This window comes from Equus quagga, chromosome 4 (genome assembly GCF_021613505.1).
Source record: "Equus quagga isolate Etosha38 chromosome 4, UCLA_HA_Equagga_1.0, whole genome shotgun sequence".
In the NCBI taxonomy this organism is placed as follows: Eukaryota; Metazoa; Chordata; class Mammalia; order Perissodactyla; family Equidae; genus Equus; species Equus quagga.
This window is the reverse complement of record NC_060270.1, coordinates 102520222-102534675: the sequence shown is the minus strand read 5'-3', so window position 1 is coordinate 102534675 and position 14454 is coordinate 102520222. Positions and strand designations below refer to the sequence as shown.

General features: G+C 36.0%; 1 protein-coding gene across 1 annotated transcript in view; it reads right to left on the bottom strand.

Annotated features, from left to right (window-relative positions):
* The window catches only part of SLC4A10 (solute carrier family 4 member 10), a 197261-nt gene that overhangs the window by 136811 nt on the left and 45996 nt on the right, over positions 1–14454 (bottom strand). Inside the window, exon 3 of the mRNA XM_046658900.1 lies at positions 7620–7766. Within this exon, the coding sequence (XP_046514856.1) occupies positions 7620–7766 (147 nt within the window). The remainder of the gene's footprint in view (positions 1–7619; positions 7767–14454) is intronic.

Below are 14454 nucleotides of genomic sequence, written 5' to 3'. Positions count from 1 at the left end.
ATAGAGGAAGGGGAGCAGGAGTGTCCACCCCTCCCTCAAGCCAAATGAATAGAGCTCCAAGGACATCAGAAGAGCTTGATATGTTCCCTGAAATGGACTAGGGTATGATTCCTGCCTAAGAAACATAAAGTCTGCCTAGCTGCTGATGGTGGAGATTGCTGCTTTGAATAACATGCACTCTCAGTACTTACCAAAGCAAGGAGTGTGTGTGTGTTTTCTGTGAATCATATTTAGGCCACACACATAACTAGGAGATTAGAAATAGAGATAGAGAGAGAGAGAATGTGTAATGTTGGATCATCTTAGATCCTATCCAAGAGGCTGCCATGGAGCAATGACAAGGCTTTGGCAGAAAGAATCTATCACTACAGCGGAATGCCTAGGAGATGAGTAGTAGTAAGGCAGAAGAGAGTACAGATGAGAGATGCCCCCAGGACAGAATGAGTAAATTCAAATTTTTGCTAAGCCCAGAGAGTGTGACATCAGCTTGCAATAGAACCAGTTAAGTAAGAACTTTGCTGCCCCATCCAGCTTAGTTCTCTTCATTTGCTATGCTCCAAATCTGAAGGGATCAGAAACTGCAGTTAGGAAGATTTTGGAGTATATAGAAGGAGGAGAAGAAGTTCAAAGTAGGGGGGAAAAAGGCAACTATATCCTCTCTCTTCAACTGTAGTAGGCCTGGGCAAGAAAAAGGGAAAAAAGCATATGGTTAAAACTAGTTCAAAGTTTTCACTATTACTTGAGATTAAATATTTTAATTACTGATTCGAGGACTTTGAGTTACCCAAGAGTGACTAGAAAAGCTATGGAACCCCTCCGAGTTTTCATTCAGAAGCAGAATAACAATTAGACCCACTAAATAAATACAAAGGGATGGTGCAAGACAGAAACAGAGTTATTTTATGATTAAATCCCAAAACTAGTGTTCATTCAATGAAACAGTTACAAGAATCTTACAAATTATCATAATTCTTTTAAATTCATAAGTGAGTCATTAACCTTTAAACTCTATATTTTACTGAAATAGCAATGGACTATGGTGAAATCATAAAAAGAGAGAAAAACGACAAAATAGATTTTAATTTATTAATTTCTTCTATGGATCAGGCGTTTTCATATACTATCTCTTCTATTCTCACAATAGCCTAGTCGAAAAGGCACTGATATTATTCAGTCTCAAAATGCAATGCAAATAATAAAGGAGCTTAAAAACTAGGGCATCCATGTTCATGGATAGAAAGACTCAATATTATCAAAATGTCAGTTCTTCCCAACTTGATCTATAGAGTCAACCTTACATTTAAGACTTTCTAGTGTTTCCCCTCATGCTTTATAATACTAGTCATAAAATAAACATGAGGAAATAAGACCCTCACAACTATGAATAAAGAGAATTTGAAAGTTCAAGGTAGGGTATCAGGTATTTATAAGACTTCTCTAAGACACAATGATAACAGCAATAGTATAGGAAATAATGATCTAGTAAAGTAAGATAAGCTATTCAAGGACAAGAGGCATTATATTTGGGTTCAAAAATAACACAGAGCTCCCTGTATGTGGCTTTTCATTCTTTAAAGCAGAAATTATTTTATAGGTATTAGATTATGCTCACAAAAGTCTTTTCATGATCATCTTATCAACACACCTTTAACCTCTTAAAGAAGGATTCAGATTATGTTTCAATACAGCAGATGTTCAAAATGTGTTATTCCATGACCATTTTTTTCAAGTCTAGGCACCTTAAAATTGTATGTTTAACATGTAAAAGCAACAAACGACTTGTATGTTTAACATGTAAAAGCAACAAACGACTTATATCCATAATACATAAAGAGCTTCTACAAATCAATAAGAAAATAACAATTCAGTAAAAAAAAAAAAACAACCACAAGCACAAGACTTGAAATAGAAGAGGCTATCCAAATGGCCAAAAAGCACATGCAAAGTTGCTCAACCTCATTAGTAGTCAAGAAATGTAAATTAAACAACACCATTACACATCTTACCAGAATGGCTAACATTAAAAGAATAAAATTGCCAAGTGTTGATAAGAATGTAAAACAACATAAACTTTCATACTTTGCTGGTGGGATTGTAAATATCTACCCTACTTTTGAAAATTGCTTGGCACTACCTACTCATGTTGAAAATATGCATGCCCTATGACTTAGAAATAAATGATTTCATTCCTATGTATGAGAAGCAAATATGTGCACCGAGACATATACAAAAATGTTCTTGGAAACATAATTCACAGTAGCTTCAAACTGTAAACGATTCAAATGTCCATCAATAGTAGAATGCATGGTATATATAAGCAAATTAATACTATACAAAAATAAAAATGAATAAACTAATGTTACAGCCAAAAGCATTGGTGAATCCCACAAACACAATATTGAGCAACAGAGCAAGAGACAAACAAATACCTCTTGTGTGAGTTCATTTACATAAAGTTCAAAAACAGGCAAAACACTCGGTGTAAGAAGACAGGCTAAAGATCCTTTTAGGGAAGAGAGAGAGAGTAGTGACTGGGAGTGAGCACAAAGGAGGTTTCTGGAGTGCTAGCTGAGATGGTAGTTACACAGATGTTTCTTTGTGATAATTCATTGAATTATACATTTATGTTTCTATGTTTAAACGTGTTATATTTTATAATAAAATAATTTTTTTAAAAAGTACTGGTATTCTTACACATCAACCAACTGGGAGTTAAACAGGAACAGAAAACCACTGTCCATCAAAAAAATAGCTTTTTGAAGTCATGTTTTCTACATTTGCTTCATTTTTCCTGTGTGTATACAATTCGAGGGTTGTATTAATTTATACAGTACATTTGTGTACCACATTTAAAAAAATTTAATAGTCTATGTTTTTTAGATTTATTTCTACTGCTTATAGATTAATTGTAATTGACAAACTCCTGTCATCTTTCCTGTTACATTCTTTGTTGGGAGGCTGAGAAACAAATCAACATTAAAGTGTTCTGAATTTCTCCCTTTATCTTCCATATTTTCTGACTTCAAGTTTATGCCTCAAACTTATTTTTAAACAACTCATCCATGTTCCCAGTTGAAAATATAATTTCAAATTATACAAGGTGAATGAAAGATGGCATTAAAAATAACAAGATGCAAACTGTAGCAGTTTTTTGTTATCAGGGAATTGATTGTAATAGGAAGGAGAATTAATTTATCATCACATTCTTTTTTTCTGTTTTTGCTGAGGAACACTCACCCTGAGCTAACACCTATACCAATCTTCCTCTGTTTTGTATGTGGGTTGCTACCACAGCATGGCTATCAATGAGGGGTGTAGGTCCACACCTGGGAACCAAACCCTGACTGTTGAAACAGAGCATGCCAAACTTAACCACTAGGTGACAGGGCTGGCCCTGAATCACCACATCCTTATACAAACTATCACGTTTATTAAGTGCAGTAATAAAAGTAGGTTGAACTTATTTGCAGTTATCAAAAGTTTTTTGTATAATCAAAGCATCACCACCACCACTACCACACAGCTGAAAAGCTCGGTCTATCTTGGACTCACCTAGAAATCAGATTCCAATCATCACATCTGGTGGACTAGAACCAGCCATTGCAGGTCTGTGACATAAGCATAATCTTTTTTGTCTACAGTAAAGGCTTGTTCACTTTTCCCTGGATGCAGCACTAACCCAACCAGGTCCCTAACAACACTGCCTTACACGATTGGGTCATACAATGAAGTGGGATTCTGCTAATGTTTCTTATATATTGGATTGGCAAAGCTTTTTAAGAGTGCCAAAATTCAAACATCTCCCCCAAAATCTTTTTAAGTTGATGCTTGCTCCAGAAATATACACCCAAATTGTTGCACGTCTTCACAAAGCCCTACTCCAATTTACAATATAAAGCCTCCAGGTTCCCAGCAGAGGGACCTGAGGCTTCCTCACATTCTCCTCTATCTTACACCTCTTTGGAACTTGAATTCTGAAGAATTTTCAGGCAGCTGTAGGAATGTCTTCAAAAGATTTTCTCTGAAATCCTTCGAAGTAAAAATTATTCTTAAGTGGTCAGCAATTTTCTTTGAAGCCTTCAACGTAGTAATCTCATATATCCTCACTATGCAGAATATCAAAGCCCAAATCAAATGGGATGGTGTTTATAACATGGTTTCAGTCTCAGCACGTGACTGAGTACTTGATTATCAAGGCAACTCAACTGATTGTGGAATAGGAATAAAGGCAGATGATTAGTCCTGAAGAAACTGAAAAAAGTGAAATCTAGGAAGCTCTACTGCTTAGAGACCACCAAGGTGCCAAACATTGGTCTCTGATAAAACAGACCTTAGGTCTAAATGTCAACAAAGATACTCAGATGGTTGGGGGAGAAAGGAGGTAGGTGGCATCCAAAAATAGTGGCTGGCACATCAGAAGGTGAATCTGGGCCACCGTACATATTTTCAAGTTTCACCAATTAAAGAGGCAGAAGCTTTAGTATCAATGGCTCTTGATTCTAGCCAGATATTAAATCACCTGGGATACTTTTTTAAAACACCAGTGCCAAAGGAAATACTCAATATTAACTAATGTTTGAGGGTGGGGCCCAGCATCAATATTTTTTTAAAGCTCCTCATATGATTCTACCATGCTAATAAGTTACCTAAGGATACTGTTAATATACAGATTCTGATTCAAGAGGTCTGGAGTGGGGCCTGAGATTCTGCATTTCTAACAAGGTCAGAGGTGATGCTAATATTGCTGACTTATGGACCACACTTTGAATAGCAACGTTTCTAGAACAGTGGATCTCAACCTTGGCTGCACATTAGAACCACCTGAGATACTTTAAGAAATACTTGTGCTTGGAGCCCAACCACAGTGATTCTGATTGGTATGGGGCTTGGCCATCAATAGGTTCTTAAAATTCCCAGGTGTAATCAATGTTGAGAACCACTGTTCTAGAAAAACTGACATAATGCACCCACCTATGGAAAAAAAGAAGGATATGACAGAGGCAGAGGGAACAAATTTATTTTTGTTTGTTTACTAAACGTTTCTAAGATGATGTGAATATATTTTCTCAAATACTAGAAGATGATAAAAAGTCAAAGTAACCATTAAAGCTTAGTCTAACATATAATCGATTCCCAGGGTCTAAGAGGGAGTCTATACTAACATAAGCAGATAGAGCTTAAATGACAAAAATCTACCCAACTGTCTTTTTATTACATTCCCAGACTCCACCTCATGAAACAAAAAACACCTGAAAATGTGGGGGACACATTCACATTTCCAGTCTCTGCTAACTAACTTGGAGACAACCATCCTCCATCATGAGGTGCAGGATACCCAGAGTACTTTTCTTTACACAATCGCCATCGACAATCATTCTACCTCTGACAGAAGTACATGGTTTTTAGGGAAGTTTAATGCCCATAACTATACAAAGTGATGAAGACAAGGTGCACACTGATGGCAATGCCTCTTCTAAGAAAAAAGAATTAGAAGTCTGTAAAAATACCACAAATCAATGAAGCGTCAAAATAACCTCAACAGCCCAAAGGAAGATCATACCTCTGAAAATTATCTACTTCAGGATCAAAAGAAAATGTCCAGAAATAGCTGGGGATCATCAATAGGCTTTAACAACAGAGGTTCTATCAAGCAGAAAAACAAAAACGAACTAGGAAAGGACAGGAGGAAAGGTACAGAAAATAGGATGAGATAAAAAAGAACTTCAAGAAAACTGAAAATGCAACCAGAAAGTCAAAATCCACAATAGAAGTAGTAAAATGAAGAATTGATACTGCCAACCATCAAATGAATAATATGAGAGACTAAACTACAAAGGAAAAGGACAAACAGCTGATCTCATAAATTCTACATGCAGATAATTAATATTCACAAAGAAGAGAACAAAGTAAATGGAACAGAATCAGGTAAAATAGGAAAATGTTCTCCAAGTAGAAAAATATCATTGTGTGCACATTGGAGAGGCTTTTTAATACACTCACCATTAGGCCTATCTTAGCAAGTTTTCTTAATTAAAGTGACACAGAAAAATGTCTATAAACATTCAGGCTTAAAAGACATGACCTTAAAAACTGAAAAGAACATAGACTGCAGACTTCTCTGCAACACTTATCAAACACAGATATTGAGTAAAGTAATATTTATAAAGTATTAAATGTAAAATTGTTACTCCAAACTTTATATGCCATTAACTTACTTTATGTCTGAATACAACTGAATCACTAAAGGGAGAAGCTGAGTGGAAGGGAGACCGGGGACTGTTTAAAATGGGAGAGACTCCATCGTATTGAAAAGACGATGAGAATAATCCAGTTGAGAGGAAAGGCCAACTAGATTATAAATTGTGTAAATTTCCAGGTGGGAGGGAACAGGAAATAAACATAACTGAAAAGAAAATTCCCATATTATATCAAGAGATAGGAAGATAATTGCAGATGTAGGCACATAGGTGTGTATGTTTAATAGGTGGGAAGTTGAATGAGTTGTTTCTGATGACGTATTTTCCCTCTGAAGTAGAAAGTATCTGCTAAGTGATGGTGAGAAAGGGGATGTTGGAGAATGATGAAGAAGGTTGAGAAATAATTATTTTAAAATTCAAAGAAATGCAACAGAATTGGGAGGAGGTGTTAAATGTCCACTTGAGTCATGAATTTAAATAGTTACAATCTGCTCTGTTGAATGACTATGTCCAGTACAGCATGCCCATTGGGGAGGCAAGGAGAAAGCATGGACATGGAGGAACCCCAACATAACTGTGGGTTTTTTAAGTGGAGGTGAAGGTATGAATAAAACTAAAACAGGGAACCTAAGGTAATTAGAACATTAACAAAAGTATTACTAAAATTATAGGCTATAAAATCAGAGTAAGATAAGGAAAGAAAGAAAAAGATGATAACATGGACAGAAAAAAAAAAGAGAGAGATTAAGTAGTTGCACAAGCAAGCGAGAAAGAGAGAGGCTGTGGCCAGAGACCAAGGAGAATGCATTAGTGACTTCAGAGGTGGAGTGATCACGGACGAGTAAGTGAGCTAGGTGCAGTGAGGGACAGGGTCATAGGAGACGGGAAGGCCAAGGAACTAAAAGCCAGCTTCTTGGTCATGTCAGGTACATAGGCTCTCACGGCACTCGGGAATTGTTAACAACTACCGAAACGCTATACTTTGACATTCTGTATATATTTTCAAAGGAAGAACATTGAAAATAGTAGAGTGTTCATGTTGGAAGAGTTAAATTTGGGCAGCATCGGCAATAGTGTAACTGGGAACTTAATAAAGGCATTTCCCCCTGGATTTTCAAACTACTTAGAGAAATGACTTTGTATAAATTATCAAGAGTTTATACAATTAAATTTTACTACTTGAGTGTATTTCCTAAATCACAATTTAAGCCAATTTTCACCTTCACAAAGCAGGACACAAAAGAAAATAAAGTTGAAGCTTTCTCTTTCCCACTTCTCCCCAATCTGCCCAACCCAACATGTTTTACAAAAGTATTAACAATTTTATTAATATGAGGTATTACTGCTAATTATGGATTGTAAAAACAAGTATGATATTATTATAGTCATAAATTTAATAAAAACAAGGAGAAAGATTCTTACCAAAGGAAGGAGACTCCCTTCCATCCTCTAACCCCGAATCTCTCTCTCTGTCTCTCTTTCTGTGTTTATGACCACGATGCCTGTGACGTCGATGGCTTTTTCTTCCTCCCAGGGGCACATGAACTCCAATAAATAGTGTCCGATGACCTTCATCAAAAGTAAACGCACAAATTAAACTCTAAATTATTCCCAGAACACGGAAGATGATGATTTACATATTAATGGAAACTCAGTTCAATTCAATCCAGCAAACAGTTTTTGAATGTTTATGTTATGTAAAGCTTGGGGCTTGGCACTGTATTTTGGCACTATATCACAAACATTTACAATATCAGTTATTTGGTTATACATTTTATAACCACCATCAATTTATTAACTATCTTAATAATCTCTCCGTGTCTATTCCTCATAGTTTATAATTATACTCTTCTCATTAAAAAAAAAATTTGTTCTACTTTCTCCCTACCCTCAACTAATTGCATTAGTTCCCTTCCCAGTTCCCTTTCCTTCACAGTTAAGTGTGTGAAACAATCACTTCTCTAATAAAATCTTCACCAAAGTCCCTAGTTATTCTGAATCCCATGGAGTTTTTTCAGTTCTACTGTTTCTTTCTGTGGCACTTGATACCATTGACCACTCTCTCTTCTCTATGACTTTACTTTCTCTTGGTCCTTCTCCTCATCCTTTGTTTTATTTATATGTTTCCTTCACAGGTTCTTCTGCTATGTACCCATCCAAGGTTGGAGATCCCCAGGGCTCTGTCTTTGACCTCATGTTTTCAAGTAACACATATATATTGCAGGCTCTGAGACCTACATCTTGATGCCAGATCCAGCTCTTGGACTGCAGACCTCTGTATCCATCCACCTATTAGACATACTACTTGGACATCCCTCCCACAGGCATGTCAAACTCAACATGTCCATGAAGCTCATCCTTTTTTTTTTGGCCTCAAGTATCAACTATCTATAACCTATCTCAGTAAATGCACTATCTATCCAGGTCATCTCAAAGCCCATCTAATTTATCACCAGGCCATCCTTTACATCTCTTAAATCCATTCCCTCTGCAGTATCCCTGGTGCTACTGTCAGTTGGATCCTCATCGTCTCTCACCAGGACTATTAGAAATTTTCCTTACTGCTTTTTTCTAACTCCAATCTTTTCTTATCTCTTATCTATCCTGAATTTTGATGGCTTTTTTTAAATCAAAAAATGCGAATCTGACTATATTACTCCCCTGCTTTAAACTTCTTGATTGCTCTGTAGTCTGTAAGATAGAGTTTTTAGTACTCTATTAGGCCAAACAATATCTGACCGCGGCATATTTCTCCAGCCAGGCTTCTAAATATACTCTGCCTCACATACTACAAGCCAGTGTGTGCTCCTTCATCCCTGGTTAGCCAGATAGTCTCAAGTCTCTCTGCTTTTACTTAATGCTGTTCTTATTCTTCCAACTGCATGAAATGCCTTTGTCTCTCTGGACAATCTGATGATATCTACTTATCTTCCAAGTCTCAGCTCAAGGATTACACCATCTATAAAATTTGTCTATACCTTCTTACTCTAAATATAGTTGAGCACTTCTTCCTTTTGGACCCTTTAGTACTCAATCATATACATAAAAGCACAAGAACTCTTGATTGTAATTATTTACTTATAAGTAGCTTTCTTCTTATGAATCTTCTCTAGGAAAGGCCTATGTGTTAGTCATTTTTTATCTTTAGCGCCTGGCATATAGCAGATGCCTAACAAACGTTTACTGAAATTATGAATATCTTATTGATTGGCATTGTGCTCAGTATCAGGGATACAAATATAAGTAAAATGCTATTTTATTCTTATAAATTAGTAGGTTTCAGTCCTCCCCAACTTATGTAAAAAGTGGTATTCACAAGTGTGATATGTTGTGCTGGGTATCTCCTGGACGAACGTATCAGAATCAGTGAGATGAATATGTGAACCCCCCTAAAACAGACATGCATTGACTTATGCATCAACATAATCGCAAATTTCCAACATCATTATTTCAACAGAACTTGAACAAACACTCTAAAATGTACGAGGAAAAACCTGAAAGAAAAATAACCAATAAATTTTTGAGAAAGCTCAAGGAGGGAGAATTCAAATTGCAATCTTCTACTCTAATATGTTGAAGGCTAGCAATCAGAGAATATGCAGAGCAAGAAAGATAACTGAGATGGAGCCTTGCATAAAACTAGCATTTAAGAGTCAGAAAAAGAGAAACCAAAGGCTTAACAACAATAAAAAAATGAAGTCACAGACTTCCAATTAAACATGAGAGATTAAACAACTGCTTCTTATCTCTACTCTCTCTGGAGACTGTCTTCTTAATGCCAAGTTAGGAAACAATTTCTTAAACAGCAATAACCATAAAGTAAATGATTAATAAATTTTATTACATTGAAATCAGGAACTTCTCTTCATTATGAAAGAGTGGGGGGGGGGGCGCCACAAAGCATGAAAATATATTTGCAACACATACAACAAACAAAGGACCAATAAAGTAAATATAAAAAGAAATCCTACAAGTCCTAAGAAAAAAGATGAAAACCGAATAGGAAAATAGGCAAACTTGAACAGGCACTTAGTAAAAGCAAAAATCCAAATGGCTAATAAGTGTAGGAAACATTTGTCCTCGATTCCATTAGTCTCAGGGAAATGGAAATTCAAACCATGAGATATCTCTATATTCCCACCACCTCAGCAACAATTGAAATGGTTGACAATTCTGTGTCTTTGTGTGACGCTGACCAGTTTCTCATGCAGTACTAGTAGGAGTATACTACTAGGGGAGCTCCTTTGAAACAGTGGGGCCTTTTCTAGCGAAATTGAAAATATACATACTTTATGACCCAGCAGTTTCCCTAGACCCTAAAGAAATACATGCAGATGTATATATGCATGAAACGTATATAAGAATGTCTACAGCAGCACTGCTTATAAAAACAAAACATTGGAAACAACCCCAAAATCCATCAACAGAATGTATAAATGAAGTAGGTTGCATTCACACAATGGGACATACACAACAACCGTGAAAAAACTACAGATATGCACAACAACATGGGTGAACCTCACAAACATACTATTAAGCAGGAAAAAAGTATACTTCCCTTTATAAAGCTTTAAAAACAGAAAAACTAAAATGTATTGTTCAGGGATGCATACACAGGAACAGATCAATATGAAAGTCAGATAGTTTTTACCTCTGGAATAAAGGAGAGTAGGAGCTGTGATTGGGGAAAAGCACATGAGGAGCTTCCAGGATGCTAGAAATGCTCTGTTTCTTGATACAAGTTTTTGCTTTAGAAATATTTATTAAACTTTTTATATAAGCTTTCTGCACTTTTCTGAATGTATGCTTCATTTCACAATCAAAATTATTAAAAAAGAAACCAAAGGAGGAGAGTTTCAAAAAGGGGGCAGTTACTAGTTTATATGTGATAAAGGAGTCAAACAAGATTAAGACTAAAAATTAGCCATCACAGTTGGAAGTTAATACTTATCTGTCACCTTCTTGAGAGCATTTTCAGTGGATGGGGCAATGAATAAAAAACGAGCAAGTTTAGACAGTGAATATGTTCTAGAGTTGCAAATAAAGGCTTTACAGAGAAGTGGTACTTGAACTAAACCTTAAAGATTGCAAAGCTTTCTAACAATTACTGATTAAGATAAGCTTTCCCAGATGGACAAAGGGGCATGATGGACCTGGCTGGCAAGTCCAGAGGACCTGGCTGGGTATAATGAATATTGCCTTTGTTTGTAGAATGTGGATCTGATGGGCAATTGCCAGAAGTAACATCCTAAGAAGCTGCCAAATCAAGGCTAAAATAAACAATCTGAAACTATATCCAAACATCATCAGATGAGAAAAGATGCCAAGACACACAGTTGAACTGATGTCTTGAGGACGTTAAATACAAGAAAGACCAAGCTGAAGGAAGTTCCTGAGGCAGAATCTTCCAGGGATGGTTAAAAAGTCAAGACTCATTTGGGTAAATAACTATGAGTTTAATTACGGGATCATATGGTAAGCTTATGTTTACCTTTGTAAGAAACTGCCAGACTGTCTCCCAAAGTGGCTGTACCATTTTGCATTTCAACCAGCAATGAATGAGAGTTCCTGTTGCTCTATATCCTTGTCAACATTTGCTATTGTCAGTGTTTTGGATTTTAGCCACTGTAATGGGTATGTAGTGGTATCTCATTGTTTTAATTTACAATTTCCTGATTATATTTGATGTGCAGCATCTTTTCATATGCTTATTTATCATCTGTCTATCTTCTTTGGTGAAGTGTCCATATTTTTTTCTTATTTTGTATTTGGATTGTTTGTTTTCTTATTGTTGAATTTTAGGTCTTCTTTATATATTTTGGATATAAGTCCTTCATCAGATAGGTGTTTTGAAGAATTTTCTCCCACTCTTTAGCTTGTCTTTTCATTCTTGTGACAGTGTCTTTCACAGAGCAGAAGTTTTAATTTTAAAGAAGTCCAATTTATCAATTTTTCTTTCATGGGCTATGTTTTTTGGTATTGTATCTAAAAAGTCATCACCAAACTCAAGGTCACCTAGATTTTCTGCTAGGTTATCTCCTGTGTTTTACATTCAGGTCAATGATCCATTCTGAGTTAATTTTTATGAAAGGTGTAAGGTATGCATCTGGATGTATTATAAATACCTAATTCACTCACTAGGTTTTTGCTCCAATGAGTTGAAAACCAATATTCATACTAAAACCTGCACACAAATGTTTATAGCAACTTTAGTCACAATTGTCAAAAAATGGGAAACAATCAAGATGTCCTTTAACAGATAAATGAACAAACTGTGGTACATCCATACAATGGAGTAATATTCAACAATAAAAAGAAATGAGATATCAACCATGGAAAGACATGGAGGAAACTTAAATGCATATTGCTAAGTGGAAGAAGCCACTAAAAAAGCTACTACAAGATTCCAACTATACGACATTCTGGAAACGGTAAAACTATAGAGACAGTAAAAACATCAAACGTTGCCAGGGGTTCAGGGGCAGGGGGGAGGGATGAATAGATGGAGCACAGAGCATTTTCAGAGAAATGATACTATCCTGTATGATGCTGTGATGGTGGACATGTAATATTATACATTTGTCAAAACCCATAGAAAGATACACAACAAAGAGTGAACCCTAATGTAAACTGTGAACTTTACTTAATAATAATCTATTAATATTTGTTCACCAATTATAAAAAATGTACTGCAGTGATGCAAAATGTTAATAATAGGGGAAACTGTGTACAGGGAGGAGGGGGCATACGGGAACTCTCTGTGCTTTCTGTGCAATTTCTGCAAACCTAAAACTGTTCTAAAAAATAAAGTCTTTTAATTTTTAAAAAAACTTAAGACTCATAGCTACTCATAGCACTAAGTAGCTATGGAGAAATTTCTTTTATGAGGAAGCAGAAGCAAAAGTATAAGCAAATAAGGGAGTATTTGTGCCAGTGAGCAGATTACCTGTGAGTGGGGAGAGGGCTAGCACTGTGTTCCCATATTTTAGGAAAATTTGTGAATGTAAGATACCTTCATGATGGGGGCACTTGAGGGTCTGTGGATATTTTGGGAAATTCAGAGTAACTAGAGTTGGAGATACATTTAGGTTGGGTTTAATGGAACATATTTATGTGATTCACAGGCACTTCCATATGTGAGCAAGTTATTGTTAGCTATCCTGGAGTTGGAATAGCTTCTGGGAATACTCCTAGTACCCACTGTGACAAACTCACCTGACATTGTGGCACAAAGGTTCAGGGCTGAAGTGGTGTCACAGCATGCAGAGGCATCACCATCTGCCTAGCATTGGAAGTATGTAGGAAGTGGAGAAGAAGCAAGGTTTCAATTGTATAGAGCCAGTTCATCTCTGGAAAATTCTTCCAGATCTTACAGGTCATATATGCAAGAAGCTTGATAGAAGTTTGTTTAAATTTTAAAACAACCCTGAAAATGTTCATGAAATTATAAATAAGTTGTAAAGATGAAAGAAATCTTTCTAGATTACCATTAATAAAAATAAATTTTAATTAATCATGATAAAGACTGAGTTAATTTTCCATATTCTCAACAGAAGATATTTTTAAAATCTTTGACATTAGAGGTCAAAATGTAGGGAAAAACATATTACAGAGCTATGTCAGGCAGTTAATTAAAAATAGTATGCTATTTGTCTAAATGTTATGATTTTGTGCTATTTTTTAGCTTCCAAATAAGTACTTGTTTTGATTTTTTCTCATTCTAAATAAATATTCACCTTTGTACCTAATTTTTATTTAAATTTTGAATTCTTTTTCTTACAGAACCCTCAAAACTGCATAAGCTTCAGGCCCCACAAAACCTAAATGTTACCCGAATACCAGCTATGTGTGGACAGATCCCTATTTTGTCTCTCCAGCTCTAACTTCTTTCCCACATTCCAAACTGAGATATCCAACTGCTTACCTGATAGCTCTACTGCATGTCTAAAAGACGTCTCAAAATCAACATGTTGTAACCTTCCCCAACCCAACCCCCTCCAATAAACTGCTCCCCCACAATCTTATTCATCTCAGTTGATGACAAAACATTTGTCTAGTTGCTCAGATCAAAAACCTTGGAATCATTTTAGACTCCTCTCTTTCTCTTAAGCCCACAACCAATTCATCAGGAAATCTGTTGTGACGACTTTCAAAATATATCCAGAATTTGTCCACTTATTATTTCACCTCATCCCTCTGATCAGGGCTGGCTACACCACACCCAGGCTGCATTACCGCAATAGCGTCCTAAACACGC